The following is a 21,101-nucleotide window of genomic DNA, read 5'->3' on the forward strand; positions in this document are numbered from 1 at the left end:
TGTTCTATACCAGTTTAATTTAAAATCAATCCTTTGTTCAGAATGCAGTTTGTTTAGTGTGGAAAAGTTGAAGGTCTGCTCCCACACTTTCTCCCAGGTAATCTCTGTAGACCAAACTGAAGTGCTACAGAATGTTCCGGATGCACTCGTGATGTATATTCCACTTGTTCTACTGACCTCACTGAGGTCTTTTGACATTTCACTCATCAATAACAAGAGCTGGAGTCATGAACAGGTAACTGAACAGACCCACATTGTCAGAGAAATGTAAATCACTTTGTTATACTGAAAACCTAGAGTAACATGGCTTGACTGTGATCACAGCACTTACAGAGGTCTGAATTCCTGTCAAGTTTGGATCTCGGGGTGTAAAACGAATCAATAAAATTTTGAATTTTTTTGTTTGATTTTTACCAGGCTATGATGTTGTTTGGTGCAGTGGCCAATGCCAGTGATAATCCAGAAGAGTGAGTTAGAAACAGACACACACACACACACACACACACACACACACAGCCTGACTCGCTTACATAGGCAGTGTAAATAACTATTGGGCGAACAATCCAGATAACGCATATGATTCTGCCAGAGTCCAATAAGATGTTGTGTTTTGGTTCATCGGTGTGTGTATGTCTGTGTGTGACTGTGTGTGTGTTTCTCCCCACAGTCTGTCAGCATCAATACTGCAGGGATTCTCCTGCAGCTCAGTTCAGACTCTCCCACAGCAGAAAGCCAAAGATCTAGTGAAAGCCTGTAGACCTCGTGCAGGCAGAGACAAGGTCCTCCTGAAAGAGGCTCAGGTACATACACTCTGATATTCATTCACATTCCGCACACAGTCTGAAACACAGGTAGCAAGTGGACCCAAACTTTTACTGGTACCTGAGATACCACACAGTCACGGTGCGTTTTGTGTTTCAGCTGACCTGCATGTACAGCTACGTGAAAGACGATCCATTTGTTAGCTTTACTGACGTCCCCTCTGATATGCTTCTGTACTACAGGTGTGTAACACGTTCACATACACAATGTACCGTATATAAAAGATAAGGCACACTTCCCCTGCATTCCCAATTTTCAAATATCTGAGGTTAAGAATATGGGTCATATGCTATCTGTAATGTGTGTGTGTGTGTGTTGTAGCTATGAGAAGATACAGAAGGAGAACTGTCGGTCATATTTCTCTGCCCTGGGCAGAGCAGATTTCTCCGTTCTTTCCCACGGCCTTGACAAAAAGACCATCCTGTTCAATGATGCAAAGGACTGCCTGGTAAAACATACACAATAACATGTTCATAGACCAACACTCAATATTAGCACTTAAATATTACGGAAAACAAGTCACCCAATCTTTCAATCAATTTGTGTCTCATGAAATTCCAATGTTGAAATATACATTTACGGCATTTATCAGATTCCCTTCTACAGAGTGACTTACATTAGTGCTTTGTGCCCTATCAAAAACATATATTAATACGCTAATTCACTATGTCTATGAATAGGAAGTAAGAATACCATTCAGCTGAAACTGTATTGGTGGTTAGTACAGAATAAAAAACAGAGACAAAAGACAAGGGATTTGTTTAATGGAAGTTTTAATACAAGGGCTTGGTGAAGAGTTGGGTCTTGAGTTTTTTTTTGTTTGAAGACAGCCAGTGAGTATGGTAGAGAGTGGTCTGTGATAAGTGCCTTCAGGTATGCATGTGCTTGTCCGTTTTTGTCTTTGTGTTTTAAATCTGATGCAGTAGCAACAGAAAGCCATTGGAGGGAGCAAAGGTTGAAAACAAGTCTGGCAGCTGCACTCTTGATCAGTTGCAGGGGGCGGGTGGTATGCAGTATGCAGGGGCAGAACTGCGACATTCAGTAGTCCAGTCTCAAGATGATGAGGGAATGAACAAGCACCTGAGTGAGCTTTGTGGATAGAAATGGCCTCAAGATCCTCCTGATGTTAGCAGTCAGCATCAAGTGTCATCAGTGTCATCAAGTGTCATCAAGTGTCATCAGCATAGCAGTCATATGAAAATCCATGTGAGCAAAGTTCAATTCCGACTGTGACATAGAACAACAATAGAATGCTTTTGGGTGGTTCCCAGATCAGGAATTGTACTCAGGTTTGCTGACCTCTAAATACTGAAAAGAAAGTTTTGGGCATAGAGGGTGCGGTGATGGAAATCGCTCAGTCACTCAGGAGACACTAAACTGTCTTGAGGCAAACGCAACATTTCAGACAAGAACTCCAAATCTCTGAGATCATAATTCAAATGTTCAAACATAAGACAGTCAGAGATCTTGACACTAAACATTGGAATCCTCACAAGGACCCCCGTTCTTACAGATTCTGCGTTTTAATGTGACACTCCTTCGTGGTTTTTGACATTGTAGGGTATATCTGGTGTGAGCCTGACCAGTTATCAGGTGGAGGTTCTGGGGAATATGGCCTGCACACTGAACCCCTCCTACATCCAGAACTCTCACCCTCTCATTTTGGAGAAACTGAAGAACTGTGGAGATCTTTCTGATTCTCAGATCACTGCTGTACAGTCTTTGCTCCTCAGTGGGAACACCGCTTATGGGTGAGACAGAGATTTTTGCAGATCAGTGCATACCTTTGAATTTGGTTCAGCTGTAGAAAAATATTTCTGAACCGTCACTGCATTTAAATTGTTCTAATAATGTTAGGCTTGGTGTTAAAATGGCATAAACCAAATGAAATGATTTGTGTCTATAACTGTATTGTATTAGATATGAATAAGATCTCATAGACATTTTTTTTAAAATCAGTAATCCCTCAACGTGGAATGAGCAGACCGTGGAGCAACTCAGCATCCTGGCTGTCTATTTCAAATCAGACCTCTGCAACACACTTAGCTTTGTATGTAAACCTGTTCAGTTTTAAATTTGCGCTTGATTTATTGACCCAATGTTAGACCTTTTGGGACGAATTTAATGTTATCTCTGTGTGTGCATTGTTGAAGAATGTAAGGCGGAAGTTCTTTTCAGTCCTGAGGAAGCAGAAGATCCCGATGAAGAAGCTAAGGACATTCTTTACAGAATGCAACTCAGAAAGTGCTACAGGTAAAAGTACTTTACAGTGTAAAAAGCACTGAGATACAGGGATATATTTTAGATTCTGTCCTTCAGTGATTAACTTTGTTCTGTGTCTAACAGTGAGCAACATCACAGCGGTGACAATTGCAGATGCGTCGTTTCCTTTCGGCTTTAACTCCACCCAGTTTGATCTGTATCTGGACATCGCTGTCCTGCAGAACAACCTGGCAGCCATCACTGAGAAAGTGGTGGACACCAGCTTCCAGACCATCATTCTGAACAAGTTAAACCAGGTCAGCAGCACTGAACACTGTGACACTGGGACTCTTTAGCACTACAGTAGCACTACACGAAAGAGGAGGTTGTTTGTGCCTTTCAGTCATAAAATTCTGACATTACTGACAGTGTCGGTTTAAATATGATACTTGCATATTGTATGTTCTGAAAATGTACCCCTGTCAAACAGGGTTTGTTTTTGTGTTGTGTGTTTAATGTCTGTCTTTGTGTGTATGGTGGATTCACCCACACAACATTTTGGACAGTGTGTGTTAGGTGGTATATAATAAATTGTTGATTTTGTGTGCATGTGTAGATATACCCATCAGGCCTTAATGATGGTGTGCTGCAGCTACTGGGTTCCACTTCTCGTGTGGCCACTATTGATGATATTAGCAAGTGGAACATTACCATAATTGACACACTGTCCTCTTTGATGGACTCAAATGGTGGACTCTGGGAACCAGAAAAGGTAATAGAAGGGTGTGTATGTGTGTGTGTGTGTGCGTGTGTGTGTGAGACCTGTAAAAAAATTTTTGGATTGATTACTACTGTGGGTACAACCACAGTGTTGTCTTCATGTGTATTACAACCAATTTGTGAATTAAGACCATGTTTTCAACACCTCTGGGAGAGACAGAGAAAGAGATTGAGATTGTCTGAGATCCTTCAGAGAAAGTGAGACAATATCTGCCATCCTTCATAGAGGGTGAGAGGGATTATCTATGATCCTTCAGAGAGAGAGAGAGAGAGAGAGAGAGAGAGAGAAATTTTAGAATGAAGGGAAGTGTTTACTTTTCCTACAGTTGGTGTAGAAGAAGAAGGTGGAGCTCCAGGTCTGGTCTTTATCTTAAACTTAAAGTATGTCAGAGTTTGTTTAAACCAGTAATAGATCAAAACCATACTAGTTAAGCATTTTCAATCCTCAGACACTCATGTGCTTGCTACTAGAATAATGTTTGTGTATTTTGTAGAGTAAAGCGGTTATTATGAGGTATCTGAGCATGGGGAATCGCTCTCTGGGAAGTGCTGAAATAAATGCAGTTGGTTCCAACATCTGTACTTTAAACATCAGTGTACTGGAAAATATCAATGCTGAGAGCCTAAAGTAAGTACAAACTCACAGGTACATACATACACAAACATGGATGAATAAAGAGATTTGAGAATAATTTGAGTGCATTACTGCTCATATAGTTTACATTTTTTTTCTCTATGCAGGGAGGTCCTGTTTCCAGATCTTTCCTCATGTACCATCGAACAGAAATCCGCTCTGTACATCACAGCCAACACTTCATTCAGCAATCAACGCAGCAAAGCATACTACCAAATTATGAGACCTTACCTGGGTAAAACAATCATCCACATACACAGAAATACTAAACACACACAGGTGTAGTGTTTTAGAACAGCAGTAGTTGGATTGAATGAAAAGTAGCTGCACAAACGCATGCACATATGCACACCCGCATGCACCCACCCACACACACACACACACACACACCCACACACACACACACACCCACACACCATGAATTTAGTTGTTAACATGTGTGTGTATGTGTGTGTGTGTGTGTGTGTGTGTGTATAGGTGGAGCTCCTGTGGAGGATATACAAGCTCTTTCTACCCAGAACATCAGCATGGACATCACCATATTCATTAGTCTGGACCCTGCTGTTCTCAAGGTATAAAACATAAACTGAACATAGTGGATGCTTGAGTTATAAGAAGTAAAATAAAGAAAACTGCAGATGAACTTGATGAAAACTGTTTTTGTGTGTGCCAGATCCTGAATGTGAGCACAGTGAGGAATCTAATGGGGGTAAACATAGCTGATCTGAAGCTGTTTGAGAACTCCTCAGTGGTTCAGTCCTGGGTGTCACGACAGAACCAATCTGATCTGAACACACTGAATCTTGGCATCATCAACCACAACCCTTGTTATGGTGTAGACAGGTGAGCTTTTTTATCAAATGGAAAAGGAGCAAACTTTATAGAGAAAGTTTTTAGTAGATGTATAACATTATTCTTTTTTCTGCACAGTCACCCACTTGATAGCGAGTTCGCATCTGGAAATGTTTCTGCAGTACTGTGTAACTTCAGGATTCCTGCCTATGCCTGTTCATCAGTGAGTCCTCTATGAACAAAATACCTCTTCTCAGGTTCAGTCCTTTTACGCAGAAGATGAGTTGACCACAGAAACCTCTGTTTCTTGTCTTTCAAGGTTGTTGTTCTGTCCTCTGATGATCTGGCCACACTGCTCACATGCAAACTGCCAAGTAGCCTGAACTACTCTAAAGAAACATGGAAGCTTTTCTTCCAGAATTTTCCTGCACCTTTGGATGATGTACTGGACAGGTTTTCACACATGGTATGAAAATTTGATTGGTGCTGTAGTTAAAAAAAAAAAAAAAAAACATTTGTGCACTGCTATGCACTGAAGTATGTACTCATTCATGTAGACCCACAGCAGCATTCGGTCTGACTCAAATATACTTGATGCCATCTGGGAGGTGATAATCAAGGACTTCACTGCAGCACAGCTGATGAATGCCGCTTTCATCACTGAGTGGTTCCAGATGAGGCTCAGACCATTTTTGTCATCAGTGTCCGCAGACTTTCTGTCCAGCCTCAGTTCCAAAAGCTTCAGCTGTGAGAGCTACCAGATTGTGTAAGTATAGACAATGGAATTTTAGAACTCTGCATGTGTTATTTAGGACATGAAGATGAAGTAATTCATGACAAAATCTGATCTGTTCTCATCCAACTTAGGGTGGAAGCTCTTAGCAGTCAAGAATCACTCATGAAAGAGGAACAGAAGCAGTTGGTCTTTACTTCATTCATCTTTCCCTTCCTGTCAAGAGTTGACCTCCCAGGTACATAGGCCCCTTTTAATTGTTCTACTAGAGAAAGCTGGCAGTCTTCTACTTGTTTTAGCCTGTTGAGATTAAGCCAATTGATTGCCTGAATGAAATAAACCAAGAGCCATTGAGAATGTTCTGGTTAATTTAACTAATGGTCTGTGATCTTTGTAGACCCTGGCTGTCGTTCCAACACTTCTGGCAGCAATAAGTGGCTTGAAAAGAACCTTGGCAATTTCTCCAATTATGCCCCCTTGGAAAAGCTCAAAATTCTAAATGCAAATTTCTCCAGCGTGAGTAACATCAAAGTTGCACCAACTTTATGTTTCTTGTGAGTTTGCAATTGACTATAGTAGTACCAGTTGGCCTCTGGATTTTGGTGGAGAGGGCAGGCAGCTGCTGTACCACTGAGCTGGTGTGAACAGAATGTGTGAAATGCATGTTTTGTCCTGCAGGTTGCAGTGTTAGGCTTACTGTCCAGTGAGCAGAAGGCACAGTTCATCTTGCAGCCGGATTCAGGAGTGTTGGGAAATGACTCTGTGTTTAGAGAGGTGTTTAGCAGTGTGATCACATCTTTAGATCGGAATCAACTTGGCAGCTTCTTCACAGTCTTCCACCAGACTGCAATACAAGTGAGGATCTCTGTAGTCTACAAACCAGGGCACATTTCTTTTCGCAATAAGACACGTTTATTCTATGCATACTAATCGATGAAGTCCGAGTGTGTCCAGACTGTTAATCCGTGCTGCTGTGTGTTTGCAGATGAACATGACTAGCATTCCTTCAGCAATATCACACACCATTCTGAACATGACACTCTTGGATCTGGTGCCTCACTTCCAAAGTTTCAGCCCAGGGGACTTTGCCCTGTGGTTCCAGACTTACCTTTCCTTCTTCCTTCCTGGGATTGGTCCAAACACCCTGTCGATCATCCCCATGAACATCAGCTGTGACTCCTACAGAGAGATGTGAGCTCCTCCTCAACGTGAATGCACAGATCAATTCTTTACTTTCTTTGATTTTTAACTTGTTTACTTCTATGTCGTTGTGTTTACAGAGTGAAAGGACTTGATAATGTGTACAGTGACCTCTCTGCAACACAGTCCGATACTGTCTTCAATTACACACAAGACTATCTCAAGTACCAGTCCAGCCAAGGTCTGTGTGTGTGTGTGTGTGTGTGTGTGTGTGTGTGTGTGTGTGTGTGTGTGTGTTGGTGGGGGGGGGGGGGGGGCGGGGGTTTGTTTCAAGTGTGTTCTTGCTTGTGTATTTGCTGACTCAGCCTAGTCCAGTGTGCAGGCAGTGATCAGTAGATGTGATTGGCAGATGAAGAATTTGGGCTAAGTCAGGAGTGTCCCACATTCACTGGTCTAAAATCAATCTGAATTCAGCACAGACTTTTTTCATTAGTGGCCTATATTGCCTCACAGGCCTGAGCTGCTACAGCAGAGGAAGCTTCTACATGTTCCTGAAACAGATGTTCCTCAATTTTGGATTCCCTGACCTGAAAGATTTCCTGTCTCTGATCCCAGCTGACCGACAGCCAGAGGTATTTCTGCTCTATAACACTGATCATGTCAGTGAGTTGCTCACTAATAGTTTAAGCGGCAGCCAATGAACTGTCAACATCTCCCTCTGTAACGAGTGTGTTGTCTCTGCTCTGTGTCCTCTAGCTTTTGGGCTCCATCTCTCCGGAAGAACTCGGAGAGTTTCTGAACAGGCCAAACACAGTGATTGATGGTTCTGAGCTCTGCACACTCCTCAACAACTACAATAGAACCAATCAATACCTGGAGATGGTACACCTGTCTTCATTTCACATACCCTTTTAGTCCATCTGGATTACTTGCCTTTATTATATCAGGATTAGCTCATAGAATAATCCCTGTTTCTCTCTACAGGAGTCTGTTTTATCCTCAGCTTTGGCCAGCCACACGTTGGAGTGTGTGTGGCCTCGTGCTCTCAATGCCTCATCTCAGGCTGATGTAGAACAGTGGTTTAAGGTCACACTGGTTCACTACCTGCCCTACCTCAGTTCTCAGCTCATCAGCTCTGCCCAGCTCAGTGGAGCCTCCTGTCTGTCATACAGGAAACTGTGAGTATTTGTTTGATGTACCATTACACAGGGCTGTCAGCACAAACACTGCCCCCTGTCTCTTGGCTAAAAAATTGAGGATCTGTACTAAAATCACTTCTATACGTATATATGTATGTATGTATAAATGTGTGTTTGTGTGTGTTTGTGAGCAGGGTGTCTATCCTGGGGGACAACTACAATTTTTACACAACTGATTTCACCCCAGCTGATGTGTATAGCTCCATAAAAGTGTATCTGAACAGCAGCGGTAAGAATAACTACATCTCTCTTCTCTCTCTCTCTCTCTCTCTCTCTCTCTCTCTCTCTCTCTCTCTGCTGAATAGTACTGCATATCCTTCAATCCAAGCAATCCACGCTTCATTTCCTATAATTGTGTGTGCACAGTATGTGAGTCTCAACATAACTATCTGTATGTGTATCTTGCAGATGGCAGCCCCCGCTGCTATAACTCCTCAGATCCTCTTCTGAACTCCACTGCCTGGTTTGCTGACAACATCGGATTCTTCATCACTTTCATTAACCTCGCTGACCTGCAGTCATTCCTACCAGGAAACATGGTAACATACTAACACACACACACACACAAACTCACACACCAACAAACAAACATACCTGTAATCATACATGTTAGTCATTCAGACATTTACACACATGATTATTTCTGCTCATCTACATATAATGTATTATCTACCTAACACAACACACACCCATAGTGACGTATTAATGTGTGTGTTTTATTGTGTCCTTTAGACGAGTGTGTTCCTGCAGAACGCAGAAAATCTTCAGCTGTTCAACAACCCAGGAATTTCAGCCAGTGTCCTGGAGTACTACACAACAGAGTTATACATCCAGAATCCTGACTTCAGCCCACTCGGGTAACACTCCACACTAACAACTATTGTTAACTATAAATTCTATTCATTCATCCAGCCTCATCAATTCAACCCCCTTAGGTAACGGACTACATACAAGGATAAATATCTTTGTACGCATTTTTAAAAGGTTGTTTGTGATCTTATAGATTGCCAGCTGAGCTGCTGTGTCGAACTCCTTCCTCCACGTTTGTTCATCTTGGAGATGCAGACATCAAGACCATCCTGACGAGCATCAACAACTTCTGCACAGAAATGAATCCAGAGGTGATCAATCAATGAGACCCTGTCAGTCAGTTATTCTGTCAAAGTGCAAGCTAACTATAATCCTCTTCTCCTCTCAGGTCACAGCGGTGCTGGTAGCAAAGTTCCCCAGTGTATCTGCATCCACCATCCAATCTTTGGGCAGCCAGTGTGTGGGCCTGACTGTGGGCCAGATAAGCTCCACCCCCTCCAGTGTGATAAACAGTGCTCTGTCTACACTCAGTAACATCAGTGGCTGGGACCAGGGCCAAGTGAATGCCCTGATCCAGAGCATCATTAGTGCAGGCTTTAATGTGAGTGTACACTGTACACTTGTCAAGAACGTCAGTCTACGATACTGGAAGCGAGACCAAGTCTGTTTAGAGCAATTTCACCAAATCCCCCTGTAAAGAACAAAATTGTATTACTGTTCAAATACTAACCAACTACACTGTATATAAAGAAAAGTGCTGTAAGTTAAATACTCCCTTAAATACTCCCTGCGTTCAGATCCAAAACAGCAGATTCATATTTTTTTTTTCCTTTTTTTAAAGTTGAAGATCTGATTGTTTTGCCTCACAGATCAGCAGTGCCTCCTCTCTGGAGTCCCTGGGAACACTCATCGGCGGCGTTCCCTCTGCAACCATCACCATCATCCCATCGTCTCAGCTTCTGTCTTTATCGCAGAATCCAACATTCATCAATAACATTCTGTCAGCACCAGTTATTCTGCAAAAGACATTTGTCCAGAAGGTATTCTCTCTCTTACACACACAGAACACACACACACACACGCACACACACATGCAAAATACATTACAGCACATTACTAAAATGGAGATTTACATTACTGTGTTCTATACCAGTTTAATTTAAAATCAATCCTTTGTTCAGAATGCAGTTTGTTTAGTCTGGAAAAGTTGAAGGTCTGCTCCCACACTTTCTCCCAGGTAATCTCTGTAGACCAAACTGAAGTGCTACAGAATGTTCCGGATGCACTCGTGATGTATATTCCACTTGTTCTACTGACCTCACTGAGCTCTTTTGACGTTTCACTCATCAATAACAAGAGCTGGAGTCATGAACAGGTAACTGAACAGACCCACATTGTCAGAGAAATGTAAATCACTTTGTTATACTGAAAACCTAGAGTAACATGGCTTGACTGTGATCACAGCACTTACAGAGGTCTGAATTCCTGTCAAGTTTGGATCTCGGGGTGTAAAACGAATCAATAAAATTTTGAATTTTTTTGTTTGATTTTTACCAGGCTATGATGTTGTTTGGTGCAGTGGCCAATGCCAGTGATAATCCAGAAGAGTGAGTTAGAAACAGACACACACACACACACACACACACAGCCTGACTCGCTTACATAGGCAGTGTAAATAACTATTGGGCGAACAATCCAGATAACGCATATGATTCTGCCAGAGTCCAATAAGATGTTGTGTTTTGGTTCATCGGTGTGTGTATGTCTGTGTGTGACTGTGTGTGTTTCTCCCCACAGTCTGTCAGCATCAATACTGCAGGGATTCTCCTGCAGCTCAGTTCAGACTCTCCCACAGCAGAAAGCCAAAGATCTAGTGAAAGCCTGTAGACCTCGTGCAGGCAGAGACAAGGTCCTCCTGAAAGAGGCTCAGGTACATACACTCTGATATTCATTCACATTCCGCACACAGTCTGAAACACAGGTAGCAAGTGGACCCAAACTTTTACTGGTACCTGAGATACCACACAGTCACGGTGCGTTTTGTGTTTCAGCTGACCTGCATGTACAGCTACGTGAAAGACGATCCATTTGTTAGCTTTACTGACGTCCCCTCTGATATGCTTCTGTACTACAGGTGTGTAACACGTTCACATACACAATGTACCGTATATAAAAGATAAGGCACACTTCCCCTGCATTCCCAATTTTCAAATATCTGAGGTTAAGAATATGGGTCATATGCTATCTGTAATGTGTGTGTGTGTGTGTTGTAGCTATGAGAAGATACAGAAGGAGAACTGTCGGTCATATTTCTCTGCCCTGGGCAGAGCAGATTTCTCCGTTCTTTCCCACGGCCTTGACAAAAAGACCATCCTGTTCAATGATGCAAAGGACTGCCTGGTAAAACATACACAATAACATGTTCATAGACCAACACTCAATATTAGCACTTAAATATTACGGAAAACAAGTCACCCAATCTTTCAATCAATTTGTGTCTCATGAAATTCCAATGTTGAAATATACATTTACGGCATTTATCAGATTCCCTTCTACAGAGTGACTTACATTAGTGCTTTGTGCCCTATCAAAAACATATATTAATACGCTAATTCACTATGTCTATGAATAGGAAGTAAAAATACCATTCAGCTGAAACCGTGTTGGTGGTTAGTACAGAATAAAAAACACGAATTGGGTCTTGAGTTTTTTTTTTGTTTGAAGACAGCCAGAGTATGGTAGAGAGTGGTCTGTGATAAGTGCCTTCAGGTATGCATGTGCTTGTCCGTCTTTGTCTTTGTGTTTTAAAACTGATGCAGTAGCTACAGAAAGCCAGTGGCGGGAGCACAACATTGGGTTGGTGTGGGAGAATCTGGAAAGGTTGAAAACGAGTCTGGCAGCTGCACTCTTGATCAGTTGCAGGGGGCGGGTGATATGCAGTTTGCAGGGGCAGAACTGCGACATTCAGTAGTCCAGTCTCAAGATGATGAGGGAATGAACAAGCACCTGAGTGAGCTTTGTGGATAGAAATGGCCTCAAGATCCTCCTGATGTTAGCAGTCAGCTTAGCAATATGAGTAGTGAAGGACAATTGATTGTCCAGAAATACCCCAAGGTTGAGATCTGAGAGTTGTCCAAGGAGATCTAAAGATCTTGATGTGGGCATGCATCTCCACAACAGCAACACTCTGGCCAACACTCAGTCTTGCTGGGATTTAGTTTCAGCTGATGAGCTGCCATCTACTACATGCTCTGTTCAGAAAAACGATTGTCTAAAGGAGGAAAGGAGACATCAAGTGTCATCAGCATAGCACTCATATGATAATCCACGTCAGCAAAGTTCAATTCCAACTGTGACATAGAACAACAATAGAATGCTTTTGGGTGGTTCTCAGGAATTATACTCAGGTTTGCTGACCTCTAAATACTGAAAAGAAAGTTTTGGGCATAGAGGGTGCGGTGATAGAAATCGCTCAAACACTCAGGAGACAGTAAACTGTCTTGAGGCAAACGCAACATTTCAGAGATCTTGACACTAAACATTGGAATCCTCACAAGAACCCCTGTTCTTACAGATTCTGCGTTTTAATGTGACACTCCTTCGTGGTTTTTGACATTGTAGGGTATATCTGGTGTGAGCCTGACCAGTTATCAGGTGGAGATTCTGGGGAATATGGCCTGCACACTGGACCCCTCCTACATCCAGAACTCTCACCCTCTCATTTTGGAGAAACTGAAGAACTGTGGAGATCTTTCTGATTCTCAGATCACTGCTGTACAGTCTTTGCTCCTCAGTGGGAACACCGCTTATGGGTGAGAGTGAGATTTTTGCAGATCAGTGCATACCTTTGAATTTGGTTCAGCTGTAGAAAAATATTTCTGAACCGTCACTGCATTTAAATTGTTCTAATAATGTTAGGCTTGGTGTTAAAATGGCATAAACCAAATGAAATTATTTGTGTCTATAACTGTATTGTATTAGATATGAATAAGATCTCATAAACATTGTTTTTTTTAATCAGTAATCCCTCAACGTGGAATGAGCAGACCGTGGAGCAACTCAGCATCCTGGCTGTCTATTTCAAATCAGACCTCTGCAACACACTTAGCTTTGTATGTAAACCTGTTCAGTTTTAAATTTGTGTTTGTGATTGATTTATTGACCCAATGTTAGACCTTTTGGGACTAATTTAATGTTATGTCTGTGTGTGCGCATTGTTGAAGAATGTAAGGAGGAAGTTCTTTTCAGTCCTGAGGAAGCAGAAGATCCCGATGAAGAAGCTAAGGACATTCTTTACAGAATGCAACTCAGAAAGCGCTACAGGTAAAAGTGCTTTACAGTGTAAAAAGCACTGAGATACAGGGATATATTTTTAACTTTGTTCTGTGTCTAACAGTGAGCAACATCACAGCGGTGACAATTGCAGATGCGTCGTTTCCTTTCGGCTTTAACTCCACCCAGTTTGATCTGTATCTGGACATCGCTGTCCTGCAGAACAACCTGGCAGCCATCACTGAGAAAGTGGTGGACACCAGCTTCCAGACCGTCATTCTGAACAAGTTAAACCAGGTCAGCAGCACTGAACACTGTGACACTGGGACTCTTTAGCACTACAGTAGCACTACACGAAAGAGGAGGTTGTTTGTGCCTTTCAGTCATAAAATTCTGACATTACTGACAGTGTCGGTTTAAATATGATACTTGCATATTTTATGTTTTGAAAATGTACCCCTGTCAAACAGGGTTTGTTTTTGTGTTGTGAGTTTAATGTCTGTCTTTGTGTGTATGGTGGATTCACCCACACAACATTTTGGACAGTGTGTGTTAGGTGGTATATAATAAATTGTTGATTTTGTGTGCATGTGTAGATTTACCCATCAGGCCTTAATGATGGTGTGCTGCAGCTACTGGGTTCCGCTTCTCGTGTGGCAACAACTGATGACATTAGCAAGTGGAACATTACCATAATTGACACACTGTCCTCTTTGATGGACTCAAATGGTGGACTCTGGGAACCAGAAAAGGTAATAGAAGGGTGTTTGTGTGTCTGTGTGTGTGTGTGTGTGTGTGACCTGTAAAAAAATGTTTGGGATTGATTACTGCCGTGATGTATTACAACCAATTTGTGAATTAAGACCATGTTTTTAACACCTTGGGAGAGACGGAGAAAGGTACAGAGGTCATCTCAGATCCTTCAGAACAAGTGAGACAATATCTGCGTTCCTGCGAGAGGTAGAGAGAGAGAGCCAGAATCTTCTATCCTTAAAAGAAACAGAGAGTGCATCTGCAATCCTTCAGAGAGAGGGAGAAACAGAGAGTGCATTTGTGATCACTCAGAGAGACAGGGAGTGAGAGGGCATCTGCGTTCTTTCCCAGAGAGAGAGAAAGAGCGAGAGAAATATTTTATTATGATGGGAAGTGTTTACATTTTGTACAGTTGATGTGAAGCACCATGACGTTCAAAACATCATCACTATAATTGAGATGGATGTGTATACCAAGGTATGTAGGAAGAAGGTTGAGCATCAGTTCTGGTTAAACTGCTGCTTCAGTTCTTAAACTATTTCATAAGTCGTTTAAGACATAAAAACATTTTATTTGAACATTTTAATGCTCATACGCTGATATGCTTGCTACAGGAATAATTTTTTGTGTATTTTGTAGAGTAAAGCGGTGATTATGAGGTATCTGAGCATGGGGAATCCCTCTCTGGGAAGTACCGAAATAAATGTAGTTGGTTCCAACATCTGTACTTTAGACATCAGTGTACTGGAAAGTATCACTGCTGAGAGTCTGAAGTAAGTGCACACTCACATGTACATACATACACAAACATGGATAAACAAAATAAAGAGATTTGGGAATAATTCAAATACAGCAGTGCTCATGTAGTTTACATTTTGTTCTCTATGCAGGGCAGTCCTGTCTCCAGATCTGTCCTCATGTTCCATTGAGCAGAAATCTGCTCTGTACATCATCGCCAACTCTTCATTCAGCAATCAACGCAGCAATGCCAAAACCTACTACCAACTCATGAGTCCTTACCTGGGTAAAATACATGCTCACATATGTACACAACATACTCAAATATATAATATATCCTCACCCGACAATATGCACACCTATGCACCTGCTTATTCATGCAAACATCCAATCACCAAAATAAAAATCATGCGCATACAGATCAAGATCTTCAGTTGTCATTGACCATTACATGGTTGTTGGTGCCAAACATGCTGGTTTGGGTTATATTTTTCTGCTGTTTCTTGGGATTTTCTGCTCAACAGTCTCTAGAATTTACATAGTATGATGTGGGGAAAATAACATTCACTGAGCATCAATTCTGCAAATAAATGGTTCCAGACAGGCAGGCTAGGCTATGCTAACTCAAATAACAGCACTTTACATCTGCCTTTACTAGCATCTCAGAATGCACAACACATCAAACCTTGGATGGGCTACAATAGCAGAAGACTACACTGGGTTCCACTCCTGTCAGCCAAGACCAGGAATCTGAGGCTATTTTGGGTACGGGCTCACTAAAACTGGATATTTAAAGAAGAAAAACATCACCAGATCAAGGGATGTGTTTTTTCTGGGAAAACAGGCCAAGTACTAAGCAAAGCACCTGATGTACTGAAGATGACAGTAAAGAGACAGGTAGCATAAAAAGGTAACTCAGTCACCATGCAGGTGGAACATTCAATTACCTAGCATAATTGCACACTCTAAAAAAAAAAAATGAGAGGGAACAGCAAAGTATACAACTGTTTGCCAAATGAGAGGCACAAAGGCTAGATGATGAGCTATACATGCTACTCCTGAGATGCCAGTGATCCTGATCCCTTCTGCTCTCTGGACCTGCATGATCCATCCTGATGCCCTATTTCTGGTTGGATTTCTCATCACTTGGAAACCATCCACTGGTGCTGAGGATGGCCCCACATGGACAGCCCAAAGTTACATCACTGTGGACGGTACCGCATAGAAACCATCAAAATGGCTTTGGACTTCAACTGATATGAAGAGTTTTTCCACAGTGGCTTAGGACTACAATTGCTATGATAGATCTAGGACTGCAATTTCCACAAACAGTTTTGCACTCAAGTCTCCAACAGTGAACAATTGGTAACTTCAACAAAATAGACTTCCTGTGTAAAATACAGTGAACTTTTGTGGTTACAGAATTGAACTTTTTGACCATATAGTATACAGTAATAGAAGAGAATTATTTATAATTGCACTATCCGGTGTCACCCAGCTGAGGATGGGTTCCCTTTTGAATCTGGTTCCTCTCAAGGTTTCTTCTTCATATTGTCCCTTCATATTGACTATGTTGCTGGACCTCACAAGAGATGGCGGCAGAGTGAAATACACTAGTGGCTAAGGATATGGGAAAAAAGTTTCCCCCCCAAACCCCCATCACAGCCTTTCCTCTGCTAGAAAGGGTTTAGGTTTTCCTGATTCAAAATGGCCTGGACTTCCTCAGTCAAAGCCCCCCTTCTCTATTATTCTGTGGTCATGTTCAGCTCAAGTCATGTACATCCAAACTGGATAGCTAGGGGTCTTACTCCCTCCTTTTCCTTAGTTTTGAGATAAATAACCAGAGACGAACATTGAATTTGGAAAATAGTGGACAATGAGCTAGCACAGACAACACTGGATAACTGAGAGGTGTTATAGGGGACACCTCTGAGGGGAATAGCTAACATCATGCAGAAGGGAAAAGCCCAGGATGGAAACTGAAAGATTCAAGCAAGATAAATGTCAAAAAAAGCTTTGGCTAAGAGCAACATTAACAAAGTTTAATTTGAAGGCTGAGAAATGTCCAATGACACTCCATCTGTCCCCGGACAGATTTTAAGTAAAAATATAAAATGTAATTCATAGATATAGATAATGAAAAACATTTAGCTTTTATGTTTGCTATACATTTTGCTTTTAAGTTTTGATCTTTGTGTTGTGTTTGTGTTATCTGTAGAGGGGGGATCTTACAGTAAATTTAGTTTAGGTTTTAACATATGTATGTTTAGGTGGAGCTCCACTGGAGGACATACAAGCCCTTTCAACTCATAACATCAGCATGGACATCACCGTGTTCACTAGTCTGAGCTCTGCTGTTCTTAAGGTATGAAATACAAAAAGAAAAGTTTTTTCAATTTTTACATATGAAAATGTGAAAAATGTGTTGAGAAATAGCTGGTTTTGAATTAAGACAGAAAATGCATTGTGTGTGTGTGTGTGTGTGTGTGTGTGTGTGTGTGTGTTAGGCCCTGAATGTGATGACAGCGCAAGCTCTAATGGGGGTAAATGTGGCTGACTTGAAGCTGTTTGAGCACTCTTCAGTGGTTCAGTCCTGGGTGTCACAACAGAACCAGTCTGATTTAGATATGCTGAATATTGGCATCATCAAAACCAACAGCAATAATTATACTGCCATCATCAGTACAGCCACTCCTAGTACCAGAACAGCTACTGACACTGCCATATCTAGTGTCACCAATTTTACTACAATGACTACAATTATCAACATACCTGCCACTACCAACACCAAACTCACCACCACTGCTTTCCCCACTACAAGTTTCAAAATCACCCCTTCTATTGGAACAAATGTCAACACGCCTGCCACTACCAATACCATCCTAACCACTACTGCATCCCCCACTAAAGGTTTTGAAATCAGCACTTCTGTGGGAACAAATGTCAACACGCCTGCCACTACCAATACCAGCCTAACCACCACTGCATCCCCCACCACAAGATTTGAAATCACCCCTTCTATTGGAACGAATGTCAACACGCTTGCCAATACCAATGCCAGCCTAACCACCACTGCTTCCCCCACTACAAGTTTTGAAATCAGCACTTCTGTTGGAACAAATGTCAACACGCTTGCCACTACCAATACCATCCTAACCACCACTGCATCCCGCACCACAAGTTTTAAAATTACCCCTTCTATTGGAACAAATGTCAACACGCCTGCCACTACCAATAGCAGCCTAACCACCACTGCATCCCCCACCACAAGTTTTGAAATCACCCCTTCTATTGGAACGAATGTCAACACGCTTGCCACTACCAATGCCAGCCTAACCACCACTGCTTCACCCACTACAAGTTTTGAAATCAGCACTTCTGTTGGAACAAATGTCAACACGCTTGCCACTACCAATACCATCCTAACCACCACTGCATCCCCCACTACAAGTTTTGAAATCAGCACTTCTTTTGGAACAACAGTGAACACGCCTGCCACTACCAATATCAGCCTAACCACCACTGCTTCCCCCACTACAAGTGTTGAAATCAGCACTCCTCTTGGAACAAATGTCAACACGCCTGCCACTACCAATACCAGCCTAACCACCACTGCATCTGCCACTACAAGTTTTGAAATCAGCACTTCTGTTGGAACAAATGTCAACACGGCTGCCACTACCAATACCAGCCTAACCACCACTGCATCCCCCACTACAAGTTTTGAAATCAGCTCTTCTGTTGGACCAAATGTCAACACACCTGCCACTACCAATACCATCCTAACCACCACTGCTTTCCCCACTACAAGTTTCAAAATCACCCCTTCTATTGGAACAAATGTCAACACGCCTGCCACTACCAATACCATCCTAACCACTACTGCATCCCCCACTAAAGGTTTTGAAATCAGCACTCCTCTTGGAACAAATGTCAACACGCCTGCCACTACCAATAGCAGCCTAACCACCACTGCATCCCCCACCACAAGATTTGAAATCACCCCTTCTATTGGAACGAATGTCAACACGCTTGCCACTACCAATGCCAGCCTAACCACCACTGCTTCCCCCACTACAAGTTTTGAAATCAGCACTTCTGTTGGAACAAATGTCAACACGCTTGCCACTACCAATACCATCCTAACCACCACTGCTTTCCCCACTACAAGTTTCAAAATCACCCCTTCTATTGGAACAAATGTCAACATGCCTGCCACTACCAATACCATCCTAACCACTACTGCATCCCCCACTAAAGGTTTTGAAATCAGCACTCCTGTTGGAACAAATGTCAACACGCCTGCCACTACCAATAGCAGCCTAACCACCACTGCATCCCCCACCACAAGTTTTGAAATCACCCCTTTTATTGGAACGAATGTCAACACGCTTGCCACTACCAATGCCAGCCTAACCACCACTGCTTCCCCCACTACAAGTTTTGAAATCAGCACTTCTGTTGGAACAAATGTGAACACACCTGCCACTACCAATAGCAGCCTAACCACCACTGCTTCCCCCACTACAAGTTTTGACATCAGCACTACTCTTGGAACAACTGTCAACATGCCTGCGACTACCAATACCAGCCTAACCACCACTACATCTGCCACTACAAGTTTTGAAATCAGCACTTCTGTTGGAACAAATGTCAACACGCTTGCCACTACCAATGCCAGCCTAACCACCACTGCATCCCCCACCACAAGTTTTAAAATCACCCCTTCTATTGGAACAAATGTCAACACGCCTGCCACTACCAATACCAGCCTAACCACCACTGCATCCCCCACTAAAAGTTTTGAAATCAGCTCTTCTGTTGGAACAAATGTCAACATGCCTGCCCCTACCAATACCATCCTAACCACCACTGCATCCCGCACTACAAGTTTCGAAATCAGCACTCCTCTTGGACCAAATTTTAACACGCCTGCCCCTACCAATACCAGCCTAACCACCACTGCATCCCCCACCACAAGTTTTGAAATCAGCACTCCTCTTGGAACAAATGTCAACATGACTGCCACTACCAATATCAGCCTAACCACCACTGCTTCCCCCACTACAAGTTTTGAAATCAGCACTTCTGTTGGAACAAATTTCAACATGACTGCCACTACCAATAGCAGCCTAACCACGACTGCATCCCCCACTACAAGTTTTGAAATTACACCTTCTATTGGAACAAATGTGAAGACACCTGCCACTACCAATACCATCCTAACCACCACTGCTTCCCCTACTACAAGTTTCGAAATCAGCACTTCTGTTGGAACAAATGTCAACATGACTGCCACTGCCAATAGCAGCCTAACCACCACTGCTTCCCCCACTACAAGTATTGAAATCACCCCTTCTATTGGAACAAATGTCAACATGCCTGCCACTACCAATATCAGCCTAACCACAACTGCATCCCCCACTACAAGTTTTGAAATTACCCCTTCTATTGGAACAAATGTGAAGACACCTGCCACTACCAATACCATCCTAACCACCACTGCTTCCGCTACTACAAGTTTTGAAATCAGCACTACCCTTGGAACAAATGTCAACACGCCTTCAACTACCAATACCAGCCTAACCACCACTGCATCCCCCACTACAAGTTTTGAAATCACCCCTTCTATTGGAACAAATGTCAACATGTCTGCCACTACCAATAGCAGCCTAACCACCACTGCTTCCCCCACTACAAGTTTTGAAATCAGCACTACTCTTGGAACAAATGTCAATACGCCTTCCACTACCAATACCAGCCTAACCACCACTGCATCCCATGCTACAAGTTTTGAAATCACCCCTTCTATTGGAACAAATTTTAACACGCCTGCCACTACCAATACCATCCTAACCACCACTGCATCCCGCACTACAAGTTTCGAAATCAGCACTCCTCTTGGAACAAATTTTAACACGCCTGCCACTACCAATACCAGCCTAACCACCACTGCATCCCTCACTAAAAGTTTTGAAATCACCCCTTCTGTTGGGACAAATGTCAACACGCTTTCCACTACCAATACCAGCCTAACCACCACTGCTTCCCTCACTACAAGTTTCGAAATCACCCCTTCTATTGGAACAAATGTCAACACACTTGCCACTACCAATACCAGCCTAACCAACACTGCTTCCGCCACTAAAAGTTTTGAAATCAGCACTTCTGTTGGAACAAATGTCAATACACTTGCCACTACAAATACGAGCCTAACCACCACTGC

General features: G+C 42.5%; 4 protein-coding genes across 4 annotated transcripts; all 4 read left to right on the forward strand.

Annotated features, from left to right (window-relative positions):
- Positions 1-285: 285 nt before the first annotated feature.
- Positions 286-4,802, forward strand: LOC128318783 (mesothelin-like protein). The gene is made up of 10 exons (XM_053236654.1): positions 286-467; positions 668-800; positions 922-1,270; positions 2,383-2,573; positions 2,782-2,872; positions 2,976-3,075; positions 3,169-3,341; positions 3,641-3,796; positions 4,299-4,432; positions 4,546-4,802. The coding sequence occupies exons 3-10, from the start codon at positions 1,100-1,102 to the stop codon at positions 4,721-4,723; spliced, it is 1,194 nt and encodes a 397-aa protein (XP_053092629.1). The 5' UTR covers positions 286-467; positions 668-800; positions 922-1,099; the 3' UTR covers positions 4,724-4,802.
- A 107-nt stretch (positions 4,803-4,909) lies between these two features.
- LOC128318762 (uncharacterized) lies at positions 4,910-7,473 on the forward strand. Its single transcript, XM_053236592.1, has 11 exons — positions 4,910-5,010; positions 5,112-5,281; positions 5,369-5,453; positions 5,550-5,696; positions 5,788-5,996; positions 6,098-6,201; positions 6,361-6,479; positions 6,642-6,818; positions 6,949-7,154; positions 7,244-7,344; positions 7,469-7,473. Exons 1-11 carry the CDS (start codon positions 4,966-4,968, stop codon positions 7,471-7,473), a joined length of 1,368 nt encoding a protein of 455 aa, XP_053092567.1. The 5' UTR covers positions 4,910-4,965.
- LOC128318779 (uncharacterized) lies at positions 7,458-9,571 on the forward strand. The gene is made up of 7 exons (XM_053236642.1): positions 7,458-7,735; positions 7,860-7,985; positions 8,088-8,281; positions 8,437-8,531; positions 8,711-8,841; positions 9,035-9,159; positions 9,306-9,571. The coding sequence occupies exons 1-7, from the start codon at positions 7,649-7,651 to the stop codon at positions 9,436-9,438; spliced, it is 891 nt and encodes a 296-aa protein (XP_053092617.1). The 5' UTR covers positions 7,458-7,648; the 3' UTR covers positions 9,439-9,571.
- Positions 9,572-11,312: 1,741 nt separating this feature from the next.
- Positions 11,313-20,042, forward strand: LOC128318763 (mesothelin-like protein). The gene is made up of 10 exons (XM_053236593.1): positions 11,313-12,924; positions 13,134-13,224; positions 13,336-13,435; positions 13,509-13,681; positions 13,981-14,136; positions 14,777-14,910; positions 15,028-15,161; positions 17,146-17,240; positions 17,383-17,949; positions 20,004-20,042. The coding sequence occupies exons 1-10, from the start codon at positions 12,785-12,787 to the stop codon at positions 20,040-20,042; spliced, it is 1,629 nt and encodes a 542-aa protein (XP_053092568.1). The 5' UTR covers positions 11,313-12,784.
- The last annotated feature ends 1,059 nt before the right edge of the window (positions 20,043-21,101 follow it).

This window comes from Pangasianodon hypophthalmus, chromosome 9, assembly GCF_027358585.1.
Source record: "Pangasianodon hypophthalmus isolate fPanHyp1 chromosome 9, fPanHyp1.pri, whole genome shotgun sequence".
In the NCBI taxonomy this organism is placed as follows: Eukaryota; Metazoa; Chordata; class Actinopteri; order Siluriformes; family Pangasiidae; genus Pangasianodon; species Pangasianodon hypophthalmus.